Below are 24,620 nucleotides of genomic sequence, written 5' to 3'. Positions count from 1 at the left end.
AGGAGCCCTAAATAAAATCTTTTTTAAAAAGTTAAAAAAGAAATGGGCAAAAGTTATGAACAGACACCTCACCCAAAGAGATGTACAGATAGCAAATACACATGTAAGAAGAATTCATTAGGGAATTATGTCATTAGGGAATTGCAAACAGAACAACCCACCTGTCAGAATGGTTAAAATCCAGAACACCAAGTGGTAGTGAGGATGTGGAGCAACAAGAACTCTCATTCTTTGCTGGTGGAAATGCAAAGTGATACAGCCACTTTGGAAGCCAGTTTGGTGGTCTCCTACAAACCTAGACAATCTTACTCTTCTTTGTATTTAACCAAAGGAATTAAAAACATGTCCACACAAACACCTGTACATTAATGATTATAGTAGCTTTATTCATAATTGGCAAAATTTGGAAACAACCAAGATGTCTTTCAATAGGTGAATGGGTTAACTGGTACATCCAGCCCATGAAATGTTTCTCAGCATTAAGAAGAAATGAGTTACCAAGCCACAGAAAAGCACGGAGGAAACATAAATGCATATTACTAAGTCAAAGAAAATAATCTGAAAAGTCTGCGAAATGTGTGATGCCAACTCTAAAACATTTTGGAAAAGGGAAAACTGCAGTAAAAAGATCAGTGTTTGCCAAGGGTGCGGGGAGTGGGGAAAGGGCTGACAAGGTAGAACACAGCATTTTGGAGGCAGAGAAAGGATTCTGTATATTGTAATGTTGGATACAGGTCATTACACATTTGTTAAAAACCTACAGAATATACAACACAGAGTGAACCCTAAAGTAAACTACGGACTTCAATAATAATGTATCAAGTGCCTCCTGGGTGGCTCAGGCAGTTAAGCGTCTGCCTTCGGCTCGGGATTCTGGGATCCAGTCCCCTATAGGGCAGCTTGCTCAGCGGGGAGCCTGCTCCTCCCTCTCCTGCTCTCTCTCTGACAAATAAAATCTTTAAAAAAAAATATACTGTGTCCATATGATTTCACCAGTTTTAATAAATGTAGCACACTAGTGCCAAGTGCTAGTAGTGGGGCTGTGTTTGCGCGTGCGCACATGTTTAGGGGTCTATAAGAACTCTATTTTCTTCTCGATTTTCCCGTAAGCTTAAAATTACTCCAAAAAATGTAGTTTATTTAGTTAGAAACAACAACGCAGGCACCGAGGTCGGAGGTGCGCGGTCGCGTACCTGCGCCTGTGCACTCCCCGAACACCGAAAGGACGTGCGCGGGCCGCGAACACTCGGACTCAAAGCTGAACCAGAGGCAGGTCCGCAGCCCGAGAACGTAGGGGAACCTGTCAACCATTCACGCGAACGTGAAACTGGAAGACTGTGCTTCGTTGGCTGGTATCGGGCAGGTTTCGGGGAAGCTCACGAGGGCACCCTCCGTTGAAACACGCATCTCTAGCGCCGAAGCCGCTACCGCAGCGGCTCGGGCGAGCGGTGCCCTGAGCCTCGGGGGCCCGGCCCCTCCCCCGCACCCGCACTCCACCCGCACGTGCGCCGCCGGCCGCTGCAGGCCCCGCGCCGCACACCCCGCCCGTCCTCCCGGGGAGGGGGCGGGAACCTGGGGCCGCGGCCACATGTGCAGGGACGTGCACCCAGGACGTAGCAGAGTCCCCAGACCCCGCTGCCCCCCGCGTCTGACCCAGGGCCCCGACCCGCTCCCGCGCGACGCTGTGCGCAGCCTGCCGGCCGGAAGCTGGGGGGCGGATCCAGACGGCGCCCCGCCCCGCCTGGCGGGCCAATCAGCGCCCGAGGTTCATTAATACTGAAGGCACCGGCCCCGCCTCCGCCCCTCGCGGCACCGCCCGCCCGCGCAGACCCAGAGCGCGGCCGCGGACGAAGATGGCGACCGCCATGTACTTGGAGCACTACCTGGACAGTAAGCACCCTTCGCGGCCCTCTGGCCCGGCGCCCGCGCAAGGCCTCCCCACGCGGGCCCACCCCGCGGGCACCAGGTGCCGCGCGCGGACCTCGAGGGCTCGTTAGGGCGGCAGGGGCGGTCCGGCAGCGGCGGGGGCGGCGGGGGCGCGCGCCGGGCGGGGCGGGGCCGCAGGGAGGTGCGCGCGGGGGGCGCGGCGCGGGGTCCTACCGTCACGGCCGCGCCAATTCCAGGTGCGTCACGGGGAGGCGGGGGCCGGTGCGCTCTGGGCGGAGCTTGCGTTCCATGGCCCCGCCCTCCACGGCTAGGCCCCGCCCTTGGCCCTGGTCTCTGCGGCCGCTCCGCCCTCCCCGCCGTCAGCCCCTCCCGGACAAGTCCCGGCTCACGGCCCCGCTCCGCCCTTCCCAGCCCCCTCCGCTCTCCTGGCCCCACTCCCACCCTAGGGCCCCGCCCCGCCCCCACCGCGCAGTCGGGCTAGGGTAGTAGGGCGCGGGTGTTCGGGCGCAAGTCGTCGACCTCAGCAGCCTCGGACGCTGGGCTGTGCTTGGGGGGGGGCTCTGGGTCTGCGATGTGGGGGAGGTCTCCAGCCTGGGTTCTGTGCCGGCTAGTGCGGTGACCTGGGAGTTGGAGAAGATAACTGGCGTGGGCGGTCCCCTAGGGTGCCCGTCCTTCCGCGTGGCCTTGGTGGGAGGGGACTGGCGGGGCTGGTTCAGGTGGTGAGCCCAGAGATGGTCACCACGGAAAGCGGTCTGGGAGGTGCTTCCTGCAGGCGTCCTTTTGTCTACATGCAGCTCAGCTTGGGTCCTACCGAGAACTCCTGAGCAGATGGGGAAATGCAGGCCGCAAAGGCCAAGTAGCTTATCAAGGTCATGCATTCGACAGCGGAAAGCCCGCGTTTGAACGCTGCTGATCTGGATCTGGCTCTGGCTGCGGTCGGCCTTGGCGGGGGGCTGGGCTGGGCGCTCTGGAGCTCTGTGTTGCAGTAGGAATATGCACGGTTATTGGTACCTGCCTCTCCTGCCGGTTGGGAGTGAGCCACTGCCCTGCGGGACACGGTGGGGTTCAGCTCTCCCCAGGGTGGTTGCCAGTCCAAGCCTGAGCCATGGGGGAGTCCTGGTGGGAGAGCACTAAAAAGGGGAGGCCTTTCCCTGCCATTGTCACTACTGTGTTGTCATGTCTGTTGGGGAGCTCTGTGGCTTCCCTTCTCTGTCCCAGTACCTACCCAGTGAGCCCTATGAGAACACTTGGAGGTTTGTGGATTCCATCATGCATGGGGCACCTGTGTGAAGGCTCAGGATGGAGGTGACTGCTTGATTTTTGAACACTTGCTGTGTGCTAAACCTTGGTCCTCATTTTCCTGGAACTTATTTCCAAATGGGGCAAATGGATTTTTAAAACTAAGCAAATTAAGGGGCATGAAGGAGCCCAGCAGGTTGTGAGAGACCCGGGGTGGCACTGTCCCGCAGAGCCCAGGATAGAACCAAACAGGGAGGTCCTTGGGGAGACTGTGGTGAGCCTTGAGGCTGGGGAGGGCCTGTGTGCCATTCTCTGGGTGAGCTGGGCAGCTGTCAGCTGTGCAGACAGGCTGGAAGGCTGGCCTGGAGCAGGGGGATGGCAGCGCAGTGTGGAAGGCAGTGTGGCCTGGGGTACTGTACCTATGCTGGCCAGCGTGGTCTGTTTAATTTGAAATTAATGAAACTTGAGCAAATGCAAAGTTTAGTCCCTCAGTCATAGTAGCCCCATTTCAGGTGCCCAGCAGCCCCACGGCCAATGCCTTCTGTGTTGTGTAGCTCAAATATCCTGTCTCCTTGCATGAAATACACTACACAGCACTGGCCTGCTCCACCCTGTGCACTGGGTGTTTGAATAAGGCTGGGGTGGGGGAGATCAAACAGACCCCAGGGGCTTTGGTCTTACCTGCTGTGGGGGAGTATTGAGAGGGGAGGACTCGCTGGAGGTGTAGGATGGAAGGGTCACACGGGCCATCTTCCTAGCCTCTGCTTGCAGCTCAAGGGTAAGTCCTCCTCTAACTTTTCCAGCTTCCAACACCCTCTGAAGCCTGTCAGTCTTATCAGAGTTTCATACCCATCCCCCCCCCAAAAGATACGTTAATCCTTCTGTTCCCCAAATCCTCACAGAAACAGAAAATGAAGTGAGCTTATTATTTGTAGACTTTAGGTATAAAGTCTGGAAGGCAGGTTTTGTCCTGCTGCTGAGAAGTACACTTCTCTGTGTTTCAGGCATCGAGAACCTTCCATGTGAGCTTCAGAGGAACTTCCAGCTCATGCGAGAGCTGGACCAGAGGACAGAAGGTAGGTCCAGGCTCTTTAGTCCAGCCTGTGGTGGGCCCTGGCAGCTGGGAGAGGTGACCCTGCTCCCCCAGGACCCCAGGGCAGTGGGGCTGCAGCCCAGCCTTCAGCTTTGGGCCTTGGCTTATGTCTTATGGATGGTGTTGACGCTTTAAAATTCGACTTAGTGTTTTGGGTTCTGACACATCTTCCTGTGGCATCTTCACAGCTGTCGTGGATTCCTCATTACCTTTCCTTTCTTTTAAAAGGTTTTCTGGTTTCAAACTATGTACACATAGTTAAAAAAAATTTTTTTTAAGATTTTATTTATTTGAGGGCACCTGGGTGGCTTAGTGGGTTAAGCTGCTGCCTTTGGCTCAGGTCATGATCTCAGGGTCCTGGGATCAAGTCCTGAATCGGGCTCTCTGCTCAGCAGGGAGCCTGCTTCCCTCTCTCTCTCTCTGCCTGCCTCTCCGACTACTTGTGATTTCTCTTTGTCAAATAAATAAATAATTAAAATCTTAAAAAAAAAAAAAGATTTTATTTATTTGAGAGAGAGAGAGAGAGAGAGCAAGAGAGGGGAGAAGGTCAGAGGGAGAAGTAGACTCCCTATGGAGCCAGGAGCACAATGTGGGACTCGATCCTGAGATTCTGGGATCACGACTTGAAGGCAGTTGCTTAACCAACTGAGCCACCCAGGCGCTCCTCAAATTATGTACACATGGTTTAAACAGATAGCACTTTGCAGTCTTCTGGTATTTAGCTCCTTGTTTCTAAACATCCTGGTTTTGCTGCTGTTTCTTACTTTATATCCCTTTTGCTTTGGTCTTTATTCTGTTACTGTGGAATATGAAGGTTAGATCCCCCCACCCCCACCGTTTCCTGGCGCCGTGGTGTAGACTCTGAGTCTGCTGTAGACCAGGGATGGCGTTTCCTTCAGGACCCCGTGGCAGTGGCTTGCACCTGGGCCACATTTCGTGCTCTGCTTGTGTGACCTTTTTCTGAATAACTGTTTTTCTTAGCGCTCAGAATTGCTTTGTTTTCTGTATTCCATATGCATTCCCCATGTTCACTGTGTCTGCCACACGAGGTGTTCTGCCAGTCCCGAGTTTGCCCTCCTCACCAGACCTTTCTGCTGGAGCCTCCCATCCTGTGGCTTTTGTCTGGGCCAATGGCTGGGGCACTGTCTCTGCTCATCTTTGGGGCAGTACTCTGATTCCTGTGTTGTAAACATCCTTTCTTGACAACTTGCATTACTGGAGTCTTACCTGCATTAGCTCCCTGAAACACGGTACATGGGAAGGTAGATTTCTTAGAACGCTCTATGTCTGAAAACGTGCTTACATCACGATTGATGAACACTTTGGCTGGATATAGAATTCCAGCTTGAAAATCATTTTACCTTAGCATGTGGAAGGTGCTGTTGCGTTGTCTCCCAGCTTCCCTGTTGCCCTGAGAGATCTGCTCCTGTTCGCATTCCTCACCCTTGATACATGTGCTCTTCTTTCCTTTCCTGTTTAGCAGCTCTTGGGCTGCTGTCTTTGAACCTGAGGTTTCATGTTTTGTGGCCATGTGCTTGGGCATGGGTGATTTTTCATTCATTGTGCCTTCCACATGTTTTGTAAGATCAGAATAGCTGTGTTTTTTCACTGAGCTACAATCACCTGACAGATACAGAGAATTCTGTTATTGTGAAATAAAGCATTTGTGTTCAGGAATAAGCATAAGTGTTTGTCCATTGCTTAACAAGCTGAACCTTGCAGACCTCTCCCGGGATGGAGCAATGGGGCTTCTGGTACCTGGGGCCCTGTGTAACCCTAGTGTGCCATCCCTCCGCCAAGGGGCTCCCACCCTCAGTTTCCTCTGCAACATGTTTTCTTACCTTCCTAAACCAAAGAGTTCTCAGTTGTATGTGTCCATCCTTAATATGGATGGTGTCTCCCTGCGTGTCATCCTTCATGTCTTGCTTTTGTGGCTCACTGCTGCCTTCTGTGGGAAGAATCCCCGTGGCTGTGTGCTGTTGGTTTGCTGTGTGAATGGACCACAGCATCTCAGTCTGTTTTACTGTGGATTGCACATTGAGCTTGTTTCCTGTTGTCTCCACTGATGAATATTTTCCTGTATGTGTCCTAAATCTGGGGGGTGTGTATTGAAGAGTAGAACACCAGGTTGTAGCCAAGGTGAGCCCATGATTTGCTATTCCAACAGGGGATGTTGGGAATCTGAGAGGTCAGAATGCATCCTTTCTGGGAGGGCAGTTGCACATCGTCCCGTCCTGGGTGTGCTGCCCGGGCTGTGGCGTCCACATGTCCCCTAGTGTTGGGCTGTCTGCTGAAGGCGTGCCTGCCGTGCTCCCACTAGCGTTCAGCCAGCCTCTGCTTTGCTGCAGCTTGGCTTTTTATTTTATTTTATTTTTTTAAGATTTTATTATTTGACAAAGAGGGAGAGAGAGAGAGAGTGCACACAAGCAGGGGGAGTGGCAGAGCGAGAGGGAGAACAGGCTTCCTGATGCGGTACTCGATCCCAGGACTCTGAGATTGTGATCTGAGCTGAAGGCAGACGCTCCACCCACTGAGCCACCCAGCACCCTGCAGCTCGGCCTTGTTCAGCTTTACTTGCTAGTGTAGAATCTCTTGTAGAGACTAGCTTTTCCCCCATTTCTGTGTCAGATAAGAAAGCCGAGATTGACATCCTGGCCGCAGAGTACATATCCACGGTGAAGACCCTTTCTCCAGACCAGCGTGTGGAGCACCTGCAGAAGATCCAGAGCGCCTACAGCAAGTGCAAGGAGTACAGTGATGATAAGGTGCAGCTGGCCATGCAGACCTACGAGATGGTGAGAAGGCAGGGCAGGAGTCGGGTGGGGGGCTCGGGCTCTGCCCTGTCACTCGGGAAGGGGCCTGGGGCTCAGAGGCTGTGTGTGCCAGGTGGGCTCAGGCTTTGATGGGGAGATGCTTCTTGAGGAAGCAAGTACTGGAGTGTCCTTTGCAGGGACTGTCATCCTGCAGTTTGGTTTCCATGCCCTCTGTGTTTGTGTGTTTGGACGCTTTAGTGACTCTAAGTTTTTGTGTGTTTTTAATGCTTCTTTTTGTCAGCTCTAGGTCAAATACTAGAATTTGTCGTGTCCAGTTTTCTCTCAAGTAGCTTTGTGTGGGGCTCCCATGGGGCACAAGCAGTTGTCCTGTGATGCACATCAAGTTGTGTAGTGAAGGAAGGCCTGCATGCTGTCCCCTGACTCCATTCCCTATTCCCTGAGAAAAAACAGGAATTTTTTAAAAAACCCGAATTAAGTTGTAGCTAAGAAGGAATACTAAAAAAGGAGAACGTAATGCTTATATTTGGGGTTTTGATGCCCCAAAGCGCTGAATCTTTTTTTTTTCCTTTTTTAAGATTAATATATTTATTTGAGAGAGAGCACGTGTGCACGGATAAGGGGATGAGGGTGGTGGGGAGAGGCAGAGGCAGAGGGAGGACCTACAGCAGATTCCTTCCTGAGCCTGACAGCACGGGGCTTGATCCTAAGACCCTGAGATGATGACCTGAGGCGAAATCAAGGATCAGATGCTTAACCAACTGAGCCCCCAGGTGCCCCTGACAAGCGCTGGATCTCTACAATAAGCAGCCTGCTTTTTAAGAGTTAGGTTTCAGCAGTTGTCAGACACATTCAGGTTTTCTCTGAGTCATAATAGGGTTTGAGATTGGAGCTTGTTTCCTGACAAGGATTGGTAGAGACGGTGACGCTTGGTGTGGCTTAATGGGTTCATTGCTGTGAGCCCACTGAGTGAAGGGACGCCTTGTGTTGCATCCTTGTGAAGTCCTGGCAGTCTCCCTGGAGGCCGCCTTTGTTGGGCGGTGTGGTCACTGTCATATTCCCGTGCTTCGGCCATTGCCTTTTCTTTCTTCTTTCTTCTATCTTGTCCTAAATACAGTGTTAGAGGCCTTTTCTGTGAGAACCTGTATGTTCTTCAGATTTTTGAACTCGGGTTAAGTTAGGGTTCAGTATTATATGTCCTCATCCCCATTCCATTGCATTTCCCAGCTCCTTTTCTCATTATTGTCTCCCTTCATGGTTTTCCTGAGTAGGATTTCTTCTGTGGAGCTGTCAAAACGTGGGGACAAAGACTCTTCATAAACTGAGATAGTGGACCTTGTTTTAGGAGCTTTCTTTGTTGAAAACCCAAGTAAAGGGTAGGAAAGTACTTCCTGGTTGGTTTCCAGTGTATTTGGGATTCCTGAGGTGTTCTGCTTTCATTTTTAAGTAAGACTTGTGAGCATCCTTCTCGGTAGGTGGATAAACACATCCGAAGGCTTGATGCAGACCTGGCACGCTTCGAAGCGGATCTGAAGGACAAGATGGAGGGCAGTGACTTTGAAGGCTCCGGAGGACGAGGGTTAAAAAGCAAGTCTGTTAAGTTTTTTTTTTTTATTTTGTTACTGTTATCTATGGAGTTTTGAAGAGTTTTGGTGATAAACATGTCAGGAACATTATGGGAAGTATATTTGAGTAACTCCTGTGTCCTGCTTTCGTGAATTTCTTGAGGGTAATTGGGGTTTTATTGTCTTTCAGAAGGTCGGGGTCAGAAAGAAAAAAGAGGCTCCCGGGGTCGTGGCAGGAGGACCTCAGAGGAAGATACTCCAAAGAAAAAGAAGCATAAAGGAGGGTGAGAGGCTCTTTTCCTTGTCTCTTTCTCTCCAAAGATTACTTAGCATTAGTATTTCCTTAGCATCTAGAAACACCAATGGCAGCTAACAGCGAGGACGTGCTTCCTGCATGCCCACGGTGGGTGTAGTTCTGCATGCTTTCCACGGGCTGGCTCCGGCTCCGGCTTCGGCTCCGGCTCTGGCTCCGGCTCCAGCTGTGCTCGGCAGCCCAACGGGGTTCCCAGGGAGCACGACCAGCCCTAGGGTTCTCAGCTCCTGCGCAGGGGAGCTGGGTTTGCACTGGGCGGTCCGACTCCACAACCCACGCTCTTAGCCACTGTGTGTCCTGCCTCTCGAGAGACACTATATTTATTGACAGTTCAGGCTAAGCCATGCTTTAACAGCTAAATATATAGCTGTCCATTGTTTTATGTATAAATATATATTTTGGATATATTTGTTATTAAGTTGCATGACTGCATTTATTAAATATATGTATTATTTACCTTGAACTTCAGAATATTTCATTTAAAGCTTTCTCCTACCTGCTCCCCGCCAACCCCCAAGCTACTGTGTTGCTTCACAGAAGTGATTTTTAGAGTACAGAGAAAACAGTAAAGCATCTGGTGACTTCCGTGGAGGTGGTTTTCACAGTTAGGGGGAGACCTCAGAGAGTCTTTCTTGACCAAAAAAAGGGAGAAGTTTTGGTTCTTAAATGTGGTGTTTAAACTTTTAAGAAGATACCATCTTGCAGTATACAAACGCAGAACAAACATGTAGTTTAATGAACTCCTCCGAGGCACATCCTTGTCTGTCACTGACTACTGCCAGAATCACTTTTATGTACCCTGTTGAAATAATAACCTCCTTCCTCTATCCCAAGTGAACATGACCCAGACTTATGCCATTTTTATGCCCATTCTTTGTAGTTTTGTTCCCAGCCTGTACATTCCTGGACACTATAGTTTAATCTTGCTCTTTTTTTTAACCTTTTAGTTAATTTTATTAAGGAATAATTTATATACAATAAAATATTCTTATTTTAAGTTTACAGTTTAGTGCTGTATTCAGTTTTTTTAAAGTTATGGAACTATTGAGCCTTTCCATTTCTTCTTGAGTCAGTTTTGGTAATCTCTATCTTTCAAGGAATTGGTTGTTTCATGAGTCATCAGATTTAATCACATCAGATTATTAATAATGTCACACAATCGTTTTTCTGTTGTAGGATCTGTAGTGATGATTCCTCTTTCAGACCTGATGTTGATAATTTATGTCTTCTCTCATTTTGTCTTGATCTTCACACAGAATTAGACTTTGGCTTCATTGGTTTTTATGTTTTCTCTATTGTTTGTTTTCTATTTCATTGATTTCTGCTCATATATATATATATATTTTTTAAGATTTAATTTATTTGAGAGATCACAGGCAGAGAGGCAGGCAGAGAGAGAGGAAGGGAAGGAAGCAGGCTCCCTGCTGAGCAGAGAGCCCGTCTGCTCATATATTTTTTTGGGGGGTGGGGCAGAGGGAGAGAGAGAGAATCTTGGGCTCCATGCCCAGCATAGAGCCTGATGCAGAGCTCAGCCTTATGACCCTGAGGTCATGACCTGAGCCCAAATAAAGAGTCAGATACTTAACCTACTGAGCCACCCATGTGCCCCTATTTCTGCTCATATTTTTATTTTTAATTCCCACTACTTGGATTTACTTGGCTTTTTTTTTTTTTCCAGCTTTTTAAGGTGGAAGTTGCTTAGATCAGTGATTTTCGTACTTTCGTCTTTTCTAATATAAGTATTTAAAGCTATAAATTTTCTTCTAGTTACTATTTTAGCATATCCCCAAAATTTGGATATGCTGTATTTTTATTTTTATTCCATTCAAAATATTTTAAAAATTCCTTTGTGATTTTTCTTTGACTCATAACTTATGTAGAAGTATGTTCTCAGCTTCCCAATAATTTGGGATTTTCCAGGTAGCTCTCTGATCTCATTTTTTAAATTAATTCTGCTATGATCAGAGAATATCATAAGTAGAAATAATCTGAAATTGATTAAGAGTTGTGTTATGGTTTATGGTCTAGTCTTCCTATATATTCCTTATACCCTAGAAAAGAATGTCATGTTTTACTGTTGTGGGTGGAGAGTAGCTGTCAATCAGAAAGCTTGGTTGGTAGTGTTGTTGGTCTTCTGTATCCTTACTGATACTTGTTTATTCGATTGATAAATTGCTAAGGGAAGAATGTTGAAGTCTCCCAACTCTAACTATGGACTTGTCTGTTTCTCCTGTCAGTTTTGCTTCACATTTTAAAGCTATGTTACTAGTTGTTACCTTCGCATTTAGGTTTTTCTAAAAATAGCTGACTACTTCATTGTTATGAAGTGTCTTCCTTTTTTATTTCTTGTATTATTCTTTGTTTCGAAGTCTACTTGGTCTGATATTATGATGATCACTCCAGTTGTCTTATGATGAGTTTTGGCATGGTGGAGCTTTTTCCTTTTTCTTCCTTTTTTTTTTTTTTTTTAAAGATTTTATTTATTTGTCAGAGAGAGAGAGAGAGAGCGTGCACGCACAAGCAGGCAGAGGCAGAGAGAGCAGCAGGCTCCCTGCTGAGCCAGGAGCCTGATTCGGGACTCAATCTCATAACCCTGCGATCATGACCTGAGCCGAAGAAAGCGGCTTAACTGAGTGAGCCACCCAGGTATCCCTTTACTTTCAACATATTTTTGTTTTTGTATTTAGAGTGGGTTTCTTGAAATCAGCAAAGTTGGGTCTTGCTTTTTTTTATCTAGTCTGAGAATTGCTGCCTCTTTTTTACTGCAGAATTTACAGTCTCAGATTTATTTATTTTTAAACAAAATTTTTTTGTCATTTCCTAAAACCTGATCAGTTTTTGAACTTTTTTTTTTTTTTTTTTTAAAGATTTTACTTATTTATTTGACAGAGAGAGATGACAAGCAGGCAGAGAGGCAGGCAGAGAGAGAGGAGGAAGCAGGCTCCCTGCTGAGAGAGCCCGATGCGGGGCCCTGAGATCATGACCTGAGCCTAAGGCAGTGGCTTAACCCACTGAGCCACCCAGGCGCCCCTACAGTCTCAGATTTAATACAATTCCTGATACGACTGGATTTAAATTTACCCTCTTGCTGTTAGTTGTCTCTGCTTTTTCTTATTTTAGTGTCATTTAGATTAATTAGGTTTTTTTTTTTTTTAAGATTTTATTTACTTATTTGACAGACAGAGACCAAAAGTAGGCTGAGAGGCAGAGAGAGAGGAGGAAGCAGGCTCCCCCCTGAGCAGAGAGCCTGATCCCATGACCTGAGCCAAAGGCAGAGGCTTTAACCCACTGAGCCACCCAGGCGCCCGTAATCAAATATTTTTTAGTGTTTTTTCCCCATGGACTGTTCTAGCATGTACACCCTGTTCATTAAGTGAACTTCCAATGATATTACGCTATTTCATGTTTAGTGTAAGGTCCAACCCAAGTATTTTTACCTCCTGTCCTTTGTGCTTTTGTCAAAAGTTTTACTTATACGCATGACATAAGCCTCAAAACATGTTCTTATTTTAGGTCTAAACCATTATTATATTAAACAGATTTTCAAACGTTTATTGTCACTCTACGAACATACCATTTCCACTGCTTTTGTTTCATTATGTAGATGCAGATTTTCCTCTGGTGTCATCTCTTTCCTGCCTAAAGAACTTACTTTAACATTGTTTTATAGTGCAGGGCTGTTGGTGATGATGAATGTCCTCAAATATTTTCTCTGAAAATGTCTATTTTATCTCCTTTTTTGAAGGATGTTATTGATGGATATAGAATTTTAGATTGACTTTTTTCTTCTAGTGCTTAAGATGTCCCATTGTCTTTCATCTTGAATTGATTCTGATGAGAAATTAGTGATAATTTTTATATTTGATTTTTTTATATGTAAGTGGCTTTATTTATTTTTGCTGCTTCTAAGATTTCCAATAAGTAATTTGATTTTTAATAACTTAATTATGATTTGTTCTGGCGTGGGTTTTTTTTTTAATGTGTATTCTGCTTGGAGCTCATTGAGTTTCTTGGAACTGCTGGTTTATATTTTGTATCAAATTTGGAAAATTTTCAGACATTCATTCTTAAAATAGTTTTTTCTGCTCTCTTTTTGTCTTTTTATTGGACTCACATTACATGTACATTAGCTTGATATTTTCTCACAGTTCACTGAGGCTCTGCTTATTTTTTTGGCCACTGTTTTTCTTTCTATGTGTCTGGTTAGTTTGTGTTTGGATAGTTTCTATTACTTTATCTTCAAGTCTTTTCTTCTTTGATGGATATAATCTTATATCCATCTAATTTAATCTTAATTTAATCTTAGTTTCCTTTAGTGAATCTTCCACTTAAGAGATTCTTTTAAAGAAGTTCTTTTTATTTCTATTTCATACTTTCTGTTTTTATTACATTTGTATTTTTCTTTATGTTTTTGAACACAAGTATTTATAATAGCTTTTTGAAAGATCTTTTCTGAATCTATTTGTTACTTCCAAATATATTTTCTTCTTTTTAAATACCAGTTTTTTAAGGTATGATTGACATACGGAAAGCTTTACATATTTAACTTACACAATTTGAATAGTTTCGGCAGGTCTGTTTATTAACTGGTTTTTCTCGTGGTTGAAGCATTTTTCTGCTTCTTCACATGTCTAGTGATTTTTCATGGGATGTTAGTGTGAATATTACGTTGTTGAGTGTCTGCATTTTGTTGTCTTTGGTTCGTGGGTATTGAATTTTTTTTTTTTTCTAATTTTTGTTCAGTGGTTTAATCACCTGTGGATCAACTTGATCCTTCATGACTCGTTTTTTTTTTTTTAAGATTTTTTATCTATTTGAGAGAGAGAGAGAGAGCGGGCATGCAAGCCGGGGTGAAGAGCAGAGGGAGAGGGAGAAGTAGGCTCCCTGCTGAGCAGGGGGCCTGAAGTGGGGCTTGATCCTGGGACGCTGGGATCACGACCTGAGCTGAAGGCAGATGATTTACCAATCGAGCCACCCAGGTGCCCTCGCAGGCTCGTTTTTAACCTTTGTAAAAGAACCCTATTTTCTTAAAGGGCCAGATAGTAAATATTCTAGGCTTGCAGGGCATATTGTCTTTGTTGTGACCACTCACTTCTGCTGTTTTATATCAAAACCATCCACAAAAAGTGGCTGTGTTTCCATCAGACCTTATTTACAGAGATAGCCAGCCAGCTGCAGGCAGCACTTTGCCAACCTCCAGGTGAGGGTAGCCTGGTTGCTGGAGTTGCTGATGTCATCCTGCTGAGGTGTGGCCCTTCTGGGTTGTCTTTTGAACGCCTGTTGACTGTAGTGTGGCCTCTCCCGGCAGGCTGGCTGGAGCTGTAGCACCACCAAGCCTCTGTTGCTCAGCTCACAGCGCGCCCATGTTCTCTGCCTGGGCTCATGGATTCTCACCCTGGGCACGGCTTAGTTTTTTGTGAAAAACTCAAAGTGATCCCTTTGCAGATTTCTAGAGCACATTCTCTTTACCCTCGTCCTTTACAGCACCTCACCAGCAGATTCCAGCAGCCTTAACCTCCTGGAAATTTGGGGTCTTCCTCCGTTTGACACACTGTGCTGTATTTGGTTCTCCTGTTGGTGGGCTGGGCGTGGGAAGTGCTGCCAGCAGGGCTCACCTTGTTTGTTTACCTTCGCCTGGGGTTGCAGTCCTCAGCTGCCTTTTGTCAGTGTCTGGAAACAGCTGTGTGACATGCTCTGTCCTGTTTTCTAGCTGTTCACAGTAGGATACAAGTTCAGTGCCTGTTGCTAGGTCTTGGTTGGAAGTGGAAGCTTTGTTCTTTTCTTGTGTCGTTAAGTCCTGTTAGTCTCTTTCGTTTGGGCATTTGTCTCCTTCCCTTTCTTTCTTCATAATTTTCCTTTCAAAGAACCTGGACTGTTTGACTCCTGGCATTTCCCAGGGTTTTGATGTTGCTGACAAGACACGAAACCCCAAGAGCATATCTTCACTAAACATTAAGACAATGCTTCTCCTCATTTGCTCCGGGGATTTGTTTGAATTTAGACTGGGGTCACCTGGTTCCTTGAGCTGGCGCTCTGTGGGTCTGGCGGAGTTGAGCCTCTCCTGAGCTTCTCCTGGGGTTGCAGCCACATTTTCCTGCTCTTTTCCGCATCCCATGGTTCTTCGTATCTGTCTGACTTCAGGGTGCCAGGAGTATGTGGGGTGAGATTTCTCCCCAGGAATTTCTTTTGCTTTTGGTGCAGGCAAACTGAGCTGCGTGGGGGCTAGAGGCCCTTTGCCTGGGCCTAGTCCCCTCTGATGTCGAAACCTCATGAGGGGAGACCCTCCCCCATTCTTGATGGGAACCCATGGTTTATTTCTCCTTCTTGAAAGGCTCCCTGTGTGGCTGGGCAGCGCTCTGGCAACGCGTAGCTTTCCCGTCCTGTGTCCTGCCTGCCGTGTTGCTGTGGTTGGCAGAGGTCAGGAGGAGGCAGGCCCTTTCCCCAAGAGCACCACACAGATCTTTGCTCAGCCTTCCTGCCACTCTGCCGCAGCTGCAGGGCCTCCGGGTTCAATAAACAGGCTATGGGGTTCCTCCTGCCATGAGTGTAAGGGTTGCAAGTGTCTGCGGCCATGTTGGCTCGGTGCATCCCCCGGAGCACAGCCAGTCCTTGGCTGAGCCCAGGAGTGGGGCAGCTTGCCAGCTCGGCCACCGCCCCTCCCTTGGCCTGGGTGCTTCTGGACCATGTCACTCCACAGCTTTGCCAGTGTCTTTAAAACGTGGTCTTAGCAGCTTACCGGGCCTGTTTTCTTGACTTGTAGCTGCAGGGTTCTGAGTCTTCCTGCTCCTTGCTGATCAGAACCCAAAGCACAGTAGCCTCTTATGGAGACAGCAGGTGCCATCATTGGCCTCCTTCTCACCAGGGGTCCCCTTGTGGGGAACAAGGCCCCAGCCTCCCTGGCGGGGCGTGCACCTGACTGTGCTCAGACCTCATGGTGACCCATGTGTCTTGCTGCTGCCTATGTGGACACACTTGAGATGAACGAGCATGCAGCTTCTCCCTGGACAGAGCTGTGACAGTGCACATTGCTGACCACTGTCTGATGGCGTTGAGGAGGTGGACCGTGTGGCTGCTGCTGCCCCAGCTTTTCTTCTGGGCTGGCTGCAGCTGAGAAGGGGAACTTCGAGGGGGGAGGTATGCAGAGCTCCTTGGCAGGCAGGTTGGGCTGGACTTGGCCCTACTGCGTGAAGTCCTTCTCCACGCCCCCCAGAGCAGCTGTGCTGCTCCTGTCCTACTGTATGGATGTCGGGACAGCCCAGAGGAGCTCACTGGGGTGACAGGTGTGTGAGGGCTGCATGAGCAGCTCTGGGCCTGCTCGAAGTCTTGCTCCGAAATTGCTCCTCACAGCGGAGGTTCAGACACTGGAGGGGGGGTCCCTGGGCTGCCTGGGGAGGGGTATCCACTGTGTCTAGGGAAGTGAGCTCAGAAGACACCGCTCGTGCCCAGCACGGCTGACATGGGATTTGTAGCCTGCCTGGTGGGCTTGGCCTCCCTGGGACCTCCTGGCATTCCCTTCCACCCTCCTGCCCCAGAACCCCCTCAGCTGAGACTGGAGGGAGGCGGCCCTTGCACCTGGGGAATGGGGGATCAGGGCTGGTGTCAGCTCGCCGTGTGGTAGTTGAGTCAGGCTTTGCCAGCAGAGCACACAGAGCCGCCGAAGCGCAGTTGGCACATGGAAGGCGCGTGCCCTGAGTGCGCCTGTGGGGGACCCCACGGGTTGGCACTGAGCATCCAGGTGAGTGCCCGGGGGTGGAAGCCCACTGATGGGAGGGATACATCCAGCAGTGGGTGAGGGTGTCAGGCCAAGCCGAGAAATCTGCTTGGCAGAACAACTGGAGACCATGTTGCTGCCTGGAGGGTGGCTGAATGCCTGGGGTGTGTGGAGAGCTTGTAAGCATGTGTGAGAGTGTGTGGAGAGCATGTGAGCATGTGTGGAAAGTGTATGCATGTGTGTGGAGAGTATGCGTGTGTGTGGGGAGTGTGTACGCACATGTGAGCGTGTGGGGAGTGCGTGTGAGTGCATGTGGAGCAGGGTACCTTTCTTGATGCATCCAGATTTCAGATAAAAAGAGAAAGCCCTGTCTGTTCCCAGAGACAGACAGCAGCTCAGCTGTGGAGGGCAGAGGCTGTGACAGGCTCTGGAGCCTTAAGGGACATCACTTGCTCCACCCGAGGGGTGGTGCTCTCTGTGGGGGACAGCCACTGGGACAGAAGATGGCGCTCTTGGGGGTGGTCCTGGGACAGGATGGTGCTTTTGTGGGGGTACTAGGACAGAGGATGGTGGGGGCTGTGCTGGGATGGAGGATGGCAGTCTCGGTGGGGGTTGCTGGGACAGAGGACAGTGCTCTTGCGGGGAGGTGCTGGGACAGAGGATGGCAGTTGGTGGGGGGGTGACCCCAGGACAGAGGACGGCAGTCGGGGGGTTGCTGGGACAGAGGATGGTGGTCTCGGGGGCGGGGGGGGCACTGGGACGGAGGATGGTGGTCTCTGGAGGGGGTACTGTGATGGAGGATGGTGGTCTCAGGGTGGGGGGTGCTGGGATGGAGGACAGTGGTCTTGGGGTGGTGCTGGGATGGAGGACGGTAGTCTCTGGGGGTAAGGGGGCACTGGGATGGAGGACAGCAGTGTGGCATGGAGGCACAGGGCTAAGCCTGGGATCTGACTGTAGAGGCACAGAGTGTTTACTGATAGAGAGTTTGGGAGAACAGGGTGGCAGTAGCTTCTGGGACATACCATCGGTGTGCTTCCATGTGACCTGCTGCTGTTTCTTAGCTCCCTCTCAAGCTCCTGGTGTGAACTGGCTGTGTCTCCGCGGCAGTTGCGTGTTCTTGATTCTGGAGGGGGAGGGAGGGTGGTCTTTCTTTGCCAGTCAGAGCAGAGTGTCTACATTGTTCGGTAGTGGCGGGGTTCTTTGAAGCTGCCAAATCACGGAAAGAGTGAGCACCCCAGCCCTTCACGCTCTCTCGCAGGCGAATGTTCCCTTCAGCTCTCCCCACTGCTCAGCTGCAGGGCTTTGGGCAGCCCACAGGGAGGGAGGCTTGGGCAGGCTGGATTCTGGCTGGGCCACTGGTTCATGATCTAGAGGGGCAGTGGAAGTGGGGAGCAATAGGCCTGCTTCATGGGGGGGGGTGGCGGCGCCATGTCAGAAATGGCCCGCTGGCAGGTGGGCAGCTGGGGGTGGGAGGGGGTTCCCAAGACTAACAGCTCCAGGAATGGGGAGGGCATCTGGAGGTTTCTGCGTTTTGGGGTGAAGGTGCCGTGGGCATGTGTGGGGTGGAGATGTGGTCCTGGGTGTGTGAGTGAAGGCGGCAGGGTCAGTCTTGGTTGAGGTCCAGGGTTCTCCAATGTCATCACCTGGGCGGCTGGTGAGTTGGGGGTGTGTGCCTCCACCGAAGGAGAGGATCCCCAAGAGGCTGGGGAGGGTGGATCTGGGGCAGGGGGGTAAGGGAGCCCAGGAAATAGGTCCTGTCCAGATGGAGGGACAAGACAGAGATGGATTCGTGCCCCCAGAGTGGGGTCAAACCCCAGTGCTGGGTGGTGAGTGCTTCCCCTCACATCCTCTGGGGTGCCTTTGTGCCCCCCTTGTGCCAGAGGCATGCTCCATCCCTGCCCGCCTGTGCTCACGGCCGGGGTTTCCCTGCAGGTCTGAGTTCACCGACACCATCCTGTCCGTGCACCCCTCTGATGTGCTGGACATGCCTGTGGACCCAAATGAGCCCACGTACTGCCTGTGCCACCAGGTGTCCTATGGGGAGATGATAGGCTGCGACAACCCAGACGTGAGTGTGGGCGCTGGCATGGGCTGCGGGCGGGGCCGGCATCCCTGGTAGTGGGGTGGGGGTTGCGGTGCTGGGCACGGGCTGCGGCCTGGGCCGTGCACCCTGGTGTCCGGCCCATGGAGTACAGGAGTCCTGACTGTGGCCTACCCTCTACCTTGCAGTGTCCTATTGAGTGGTTTCACTTCGCCTGCGTGGATCTGACCACGAAACCCAAAGGAAAATGGTCAGTATGGGGCGCTGCTCGGTCCTTCCCCGTCTGTGGGGCATCCTACACGCCGCTTCCCTCTGAACTGGGCCCCCCAATGCAGTGCTCCTGGTTCTTGGGGCTGAGCTGCTGGGGGAACAGCTGCTGCCCTCCTCACCTGGGGCCAGGTCTCTAATGACATTTGTGAGATTCTTGGAGAGAACAGCTGTTTTGATTCTTTTTTTTTTTTTTTTTTAAGATTTTATTTATTTGACAGAGAGAGAGACCACAAGTAGGCAGAGAGGCAGGCAGAGAGAGAGAGAGGAAGGAAAGCAAGCTCCCCGCTGAACAGAGAGCCTGATGTGGGGCTCGATCCCAGGACCCTGAGATCATGACCTGAGCTGAAACAAGAGGCTTAAGCCACTGAGCCACCCAGGTGCCCCTGTTTTGCCTCTATTTATTGAGGTAGAGATACTCTGAAATACAGGTGTGAAATGGAGAGCTCTTGTCCCTGGAGAAGTTTTGGGAAAAGGCAAAGAGCACAAACATTAGGATGGATGCAAACTTGGGCACAGGCTGGGCACCTGCTGAGGGGCCTCTGTTGCATTGGGAAGGTGCTTGGAGAGTGTGAGTCCTTTCTTTTCCTGATCCTTGGGTTCAATGGCAGCAGCAGCTTTTGTGTTGTTCTGAGATTTCTGAGGTTTCAATAAAACCCAGGTTTTATTTATCTGTGCTTAGAAGGGATGTACACCCTAAAATGAAATCCTGGAAATCTTGTTCTCCAGAGGAGAGGAGAAAGTCCCAAAGGACAGACTGTGTCATCCCAGGTTTCAGTGGGTGCCAGCAGACCCGGCACCGGGTCACCTCAGGGAGTCTGAGCAGCCGTGGGACTCGCCCCTGACAGAGCCCTGCTGCCCGGGCGGGCACCTGAGTGGGAGGTGTGGGGTTGCTGGCCCACCTGTGTGGCAGGTGTGGCTCATGGTGGGGCACGAGGCAGGGAGATTTGGTTTGAGTTGTTTGTGGAAATCTTGGGTGGAAGAGTCCGCAGGTGATGGAAAATCATTTTGCTTCTGGGAGGGCCGTGCAGATGGGGATCCCCCCACCATGTGCTAGAAGCAGGGTAGGACGAGCAGCGTCGGGAAGGCCAGGTGGGCCCCGCCACTGCTGTGTAACTCTGTGTTTCTCTGGGGTCTTTCCAGAAACACAGGGTTCAGGCAGCTTCCCTTTTAAGTAAGCTTGCAGCTCTGACACGTGTTCATGCTGTACAAGTGTTATATAGGCCTGTTTGCTGCGAGGGGACTTCGCTTCCTCTGGGGCTGCTGCAGTGGCGTGCTCGGTGGTCACTTCCAGGCACGGACCCAACCCTTGCAAACAGGCCTGGGGCTGGGATGGGCCCATTAGCCGCCTCCTGAGTCAGGAGCCAGGAGAGCCGAGGTGAGAGCAGCGTCCTGCTTGCCCAGGATCACCAGGGAGACCTGGCTAGTCATGCAGGTCCTAGGGCTCATCAGCACGCCTTGCTGAGTGTGCCATGCACCGTGCTCCACTGTTCTTGGTCCCCAGTGTGACTGTGGGTGTGACCTCCAGTGTGATCAGTGGCGACCACAGGCGTGCCCAGGGATGACCAGTTAACTTGACTTTGAGGAGCATTCGTGGGCAGAAACAGTCTTCCTCACTGATTTGTATCTGTCGACTCCAGAACATGCTGGCCAGGGTGACTCAGTGGGGTTCCCCTTGCCGGGGGTTTCCCAATGCGACAGCTGTGTGCTCTGAGCACTGTCCCCTGGCACTGTCTTGGCGGTCCCGGGGGGCAGGCTGGGGCCTCAGCACCCACAGGGTTGATCCCTGTGTCTTTCTTCTCAGGTTCTGTCCACGGTGTGTTCAGGAAAGGAGGAAGAAGAAGTAAGGTGGATGCCCGGACCAGAAGAGCAAGTTAATATATTCCTTCTTCACGTTGCAATATTTTCTCTTCATTTTAAAACTACCTTGTTTCCAATGATATTTAAGAACTCAGTGGCCAGTTGTAATTCTGGAGACTTCCTAAAACAAACAAGAATCCTCCCGAGCCCTGTTTGCACGAGGAGTGGTCTTACGGGGACTCGTCATGATGACTTTGTTCTGGAGACGTGGTACCGGCTCTGTGCCGGAGAGCTGAGCCTTCCATGGGCGCCGTAGTGGGGACCGTCCAGCCCATGCGCTGCCGTCCCTCTGCAGCTGAGGCGCAAGCCCGCGTGCTCCGTCCTGCTTTCCTGGGGCTGCCCCAGCTCGTGGGGCAGCGCATCTGTCCCCTGCGAGGCCTTGCCGGAGTCGTCTGCCGTGTTTGGGCTCTGCACCAGGGCCTATGGCCTGCCTGGGCCAGGTGGGCTCTCCCTAGGGGCGGAGCTCTCTGTTTCACTGTGCACTGCCTGTTTCCGTCTGAGCTCCCCGTTCCCTCTGTGAGGGTTTCATCTTCTGGAGTAGATGGCTCTCTGTCAGCACACAGCGGTCGTTCCCGTGACTGGCCCACGGGAGCCGTGTGACAGACAGTGGGTGCGCTGTTTCTCTGGGAATTCCTGACGTTTTTACTGTGAAGATCAAATTATCATAACAGCATGGAGATCGTGGGTCTGTGTGTCTGTGAAGTGAGTCCAGTCCAGTGAGACCTGATTTTAAACCTGTTCTGTTGCACATGGGTCGGTCAGCAGCTCCTGTCCAAGGGGACAATGATCATGTGATACGATTTGTGAATTTCTTGTGCCACACAGTCCTGGAATGAAGCTGGCAAACTAGAATGTGTCTTCTGTTTAATCTGCATTCACCAAACCAGTCCTGAACCATGTTTTTGGGAATAGTTGGGGGAAATTACATATGCTTGGTGTGTTGCAATCCATTTGTGATGGTGCGTAGTGTGACTTCTGGGAACATGCGTGGACTTGGAGACCCTCCGGCACACGTCTAAAGGAGTCCGAGGAGTCCTGAAGAAAGGGAACCTGTTTCTGTCCTCCAGGCAGGAAAAGAAATCCAGGAGGCGGTGTCAAGATGTGACATTCCTAACTGATGAAGAATCTTGCTTTCTTTATCAGGAGACCTTCTGGAATGGTGCACCTGCTTCCTGCAGTGACCGTGTCTACCATATGTTCCCGCCTTTTCTTTAATATTTCACCAAGGGCAGGAGATGACGTGGAGAGAAACTTGGGGGACTGTGTCCTGCGTGGCCACTCCTCACCAAGGCTGTTTCCAGTCGGTAAATGAGAGGTGAATGTTAGCTTTGACATCAGAGGGCCGTGAGCCTACATCTGTGGTTCTCGGTGGTTCAGCCCGTGCCCCACGTGCTGTCCCACTGTCCCTTCGGGGCTTCCAGGGCACTGCAGGTGGGGTCAGTTGGAGAGTGCCACCCTTTCGGTCCTGTGCTGCATGGTTAGGGTAGGGGGTCAGCAGCTGGCCTGACGAGCTATCCCAGAGCCAATGCCTTCCTGCTGCCCAGAAAGGAGGGGTGGGGGGCTCAGGAGGAGCACCGGCCAGCTTGCGTTCCTCGGTCTCAGTTGTGGCCAAAAACGAGGCTCGTTTGTATTTAGTCACTTAGATTTTTGTTAACACAGGTGTTTAAAGATTGTGGGGAATAAATTGTGGAAAACTGTTTCCTTCACTCTTTTACCAGTCTCTGTGGAGAGGGCAGGTGAGCGCACGAGTTTGTGATGGCCCTTTGGAAGCTGCTTTACTATTTGCACTGCATCTTAGAACACTTCCCGGCTGCTGTCATCACGGGAAACTGGTGCCTAGGGGGTGGCTTGGTTGCTGGCCGGGGTGCCTGGTCCGGGGCCTCGCTTGCAGCGCAGGAGGGCCGGCCAACTTCCCTGTGGGGTTTTGCATGTCACCAGGTTACAGCCCAGCCACCAGCCTTCTTTTTGTAGGTCTCTGTGCCTGCTGTCTCTTGCGTTCACCTCTGTCGGTTACATAAATATCCCTGGAACAACATGGGTAGGTAGAGCTTTGGAGAAGACAAGACGTGAGCAGAATAGGAAGATTCCCTCCCCAGAACACTGTGTCAACACGGATCCGCTGCCCCTTCCTGACTGCGAGTGCTGCCCATAGTCGCAGCAACACCCAGCAACGACTGTTTGCTGAGGAGACCAGGTCCTCCCTGTTGGCCTGGCTCCAGTCCTGCAGGGGTGGCTGGTGCCTCTGATGATCACCCCATGAGGCCTGACCGCCGGCAGTGGGGTGATTCCCACCAGATCCTGTGCGCCTGCCGGGCACCGGACCTGACCCGGATGTGGCTGCAGAGCCCTGTTCCTTGGGTTGAGTGGGGGTCTGGGCTGGGCTCAGAGGTCCCTGTCTCAGCTGCACTTGAGCCAAGGGCCGCGGGACTTCCTTGCAGAGAAGGGGCACCTTGTTCAGAGGACACTCAGTGCTGTGTTAGCAGTCAGTAGGTTGACAAATAGCCTCTCGTTTTCCTGTAGAAGAACACATGTTGCACTTCCAAAAATAATGTGTGAAACTGAGCCCCCCGTGGCCGTTGCCTATAGAGCTGCTGGCTGGGGCTGTGGATAGAGCTGGGCCTGCATGTCTGGCCCCGGGGTGGCCAGCTGTGAGATGTGACCAGCCACGGCCACAGGAGCCTGGTGGCTTCTGGTCTGCGCAGGGATGATGGAGATTTGCTGGGACATGTGGGGACGATGGTCCTGTCCCGGGCAGCCACGAGGCACTCCCGACTTGTAGCTGGCTGCCCAGGGCAGGGTTGGCTTTGAGCAGTAACACTGTCCTGAGAGCAGCTCCCCTGTGTGGCTGTGGCTGGAATTCGGACACTTGTCATGGGCCTTGGAGATGGAAGGTTTTCCCTAGTTGTTAGTGAGCCGGGACTGGTCCTCATTCTCTGTGCCGAGAGAAGTTTTAAAACAAAGTCTAAGAAAAATGTTCTCATTCAGAAGAGAGTTCTATGAAGTTTCTTTCTACAAATGTATTTTGTGGTCTTCACTTTTACCACATTTCATCCAAAAAGATGATGCAGCTTTAACACGAATGTTACATTTTATTTTCAAGGAATTATCTATGTTCCCTTTGTAAAGGAAAGATAATATTGTAAATCTTTTTATTAAATAATGTAGAGATGTATATCTGTATTTTTGGATCATGTTCTAGATTATGGATATATTGTTTAATAAATGAAGTATTTTTTGGAACAAAGGTTTGAGAAGGAGTCATTCTAGGAAATGATAAACGCTCAGTGCTATGGCCAGAGATGGTAAGTGGACCCTCTAGTGAGCTGTGAGGGTCATGGCTTGGCTGCCACTGTGTCCGGAACCGGTCCCCAAGCCCCGGAGAAATGTCCTTGTGGACTACTTGGAGTTGCTCTTTTATAAAGGCATAAAGTGCTTTCTCTGGAACAGAGGTCTGCGCTCCCAGATCTGCACAGGCGTGAAGACCCCTTGGGGAACTAATTAGTACTTAGGACATTTTTCCTTGAAGAGTGTTAATGGTCAGGGTCCTGAAACCCAGCTTGGTCACCACAGTGGACAGGCCCAGCCTCTCACCTGTTTTCCAGATGAAAACCAACTCACAGACCCAGAGTCCTAACTGGAGGTCGGGTGAGGTTCTGATGGAAGGTCCTGGAATGCCTCCACAAGCACGCATTCCCTCTGGGCACTTCAAGGGTCCCTGCAGCCATTTGTTGGGGTGACTGCCTAGAAAAAGGGAACACCAGTGGGGTGGGTGTGATAATCTTCCCTGGCTCTGAGTGGTTAGTAAGTCCCGGAGGTCCACAACGCCCCTGGTCGACTAATCCAGGAGGGCCTACCATTATCAAGTGACAGGTG

The 24,620-nt window shown here is 50.5% G+C and overlaps 1 protein-coding gene across 3 annotated transcripts; it reads left to right on the top strand.

Annotated features, from left to right (window-relative positions):
- The first annotated feature begins 1,693 nt into the window (after positions 1-1,693).
- ING5 (inhibitor of growth family member 5) lies at positions 1,694-23,991 on the top strand. Of its 3 annotated transcripts, none has more exons than XM_082689667.1 (8): positions 1,694-1,890; positions 4,131-4,202; positions 6,848-7,014; positions 8,466-8,577; positions 8,746-8,839; positions 18,512-18,647; positions 18,809-18,870; positions 20,692-23,991. In XM_082689667.1, the coding sequence occupies exons 1-8, from the start codon at positions 1,854-1,856 to the stop codon at positions 20,732-20,734; spliced, it is 723 nt and encodes a 240-aa protein (XP_082545793.1). In that variant the 5' UTR covers positions 1,694-1,853; the 3' UTR covers positions 20,735-23,991. The 3 variants fall into 3 exon arrangements, with proteins under 3 accessions (XP_082545793.1, XP_082545791.1, XP_082545792.1); XM_082689665.1 differs by having other exon boundaries at positions 1,773-1,890; positions 8,749-8,839; XM_082689666.1 differs by lacking the exon at positions 1,694-1,890 and adding an exon at positions 2,368-3,904.
- Positions 23,992-24,620: the final 629 nt, after the last annotated feature.

The sequence above is a fragment of the Mustela nivalis genome (assembly GCF_964662115.1).
Source record: "Mustela nivalis genome assembly, chromosome: 11".
Classification (NCBI taxonomy): Eukaryota; Metazoa; Chordata; class Mammalia; order Carnivora; family Mustelidae; genus Mustela; species Mustela nivalis.
This window is presented reverse-complemented; position numbering and strand designations above follow the sequence as displayed.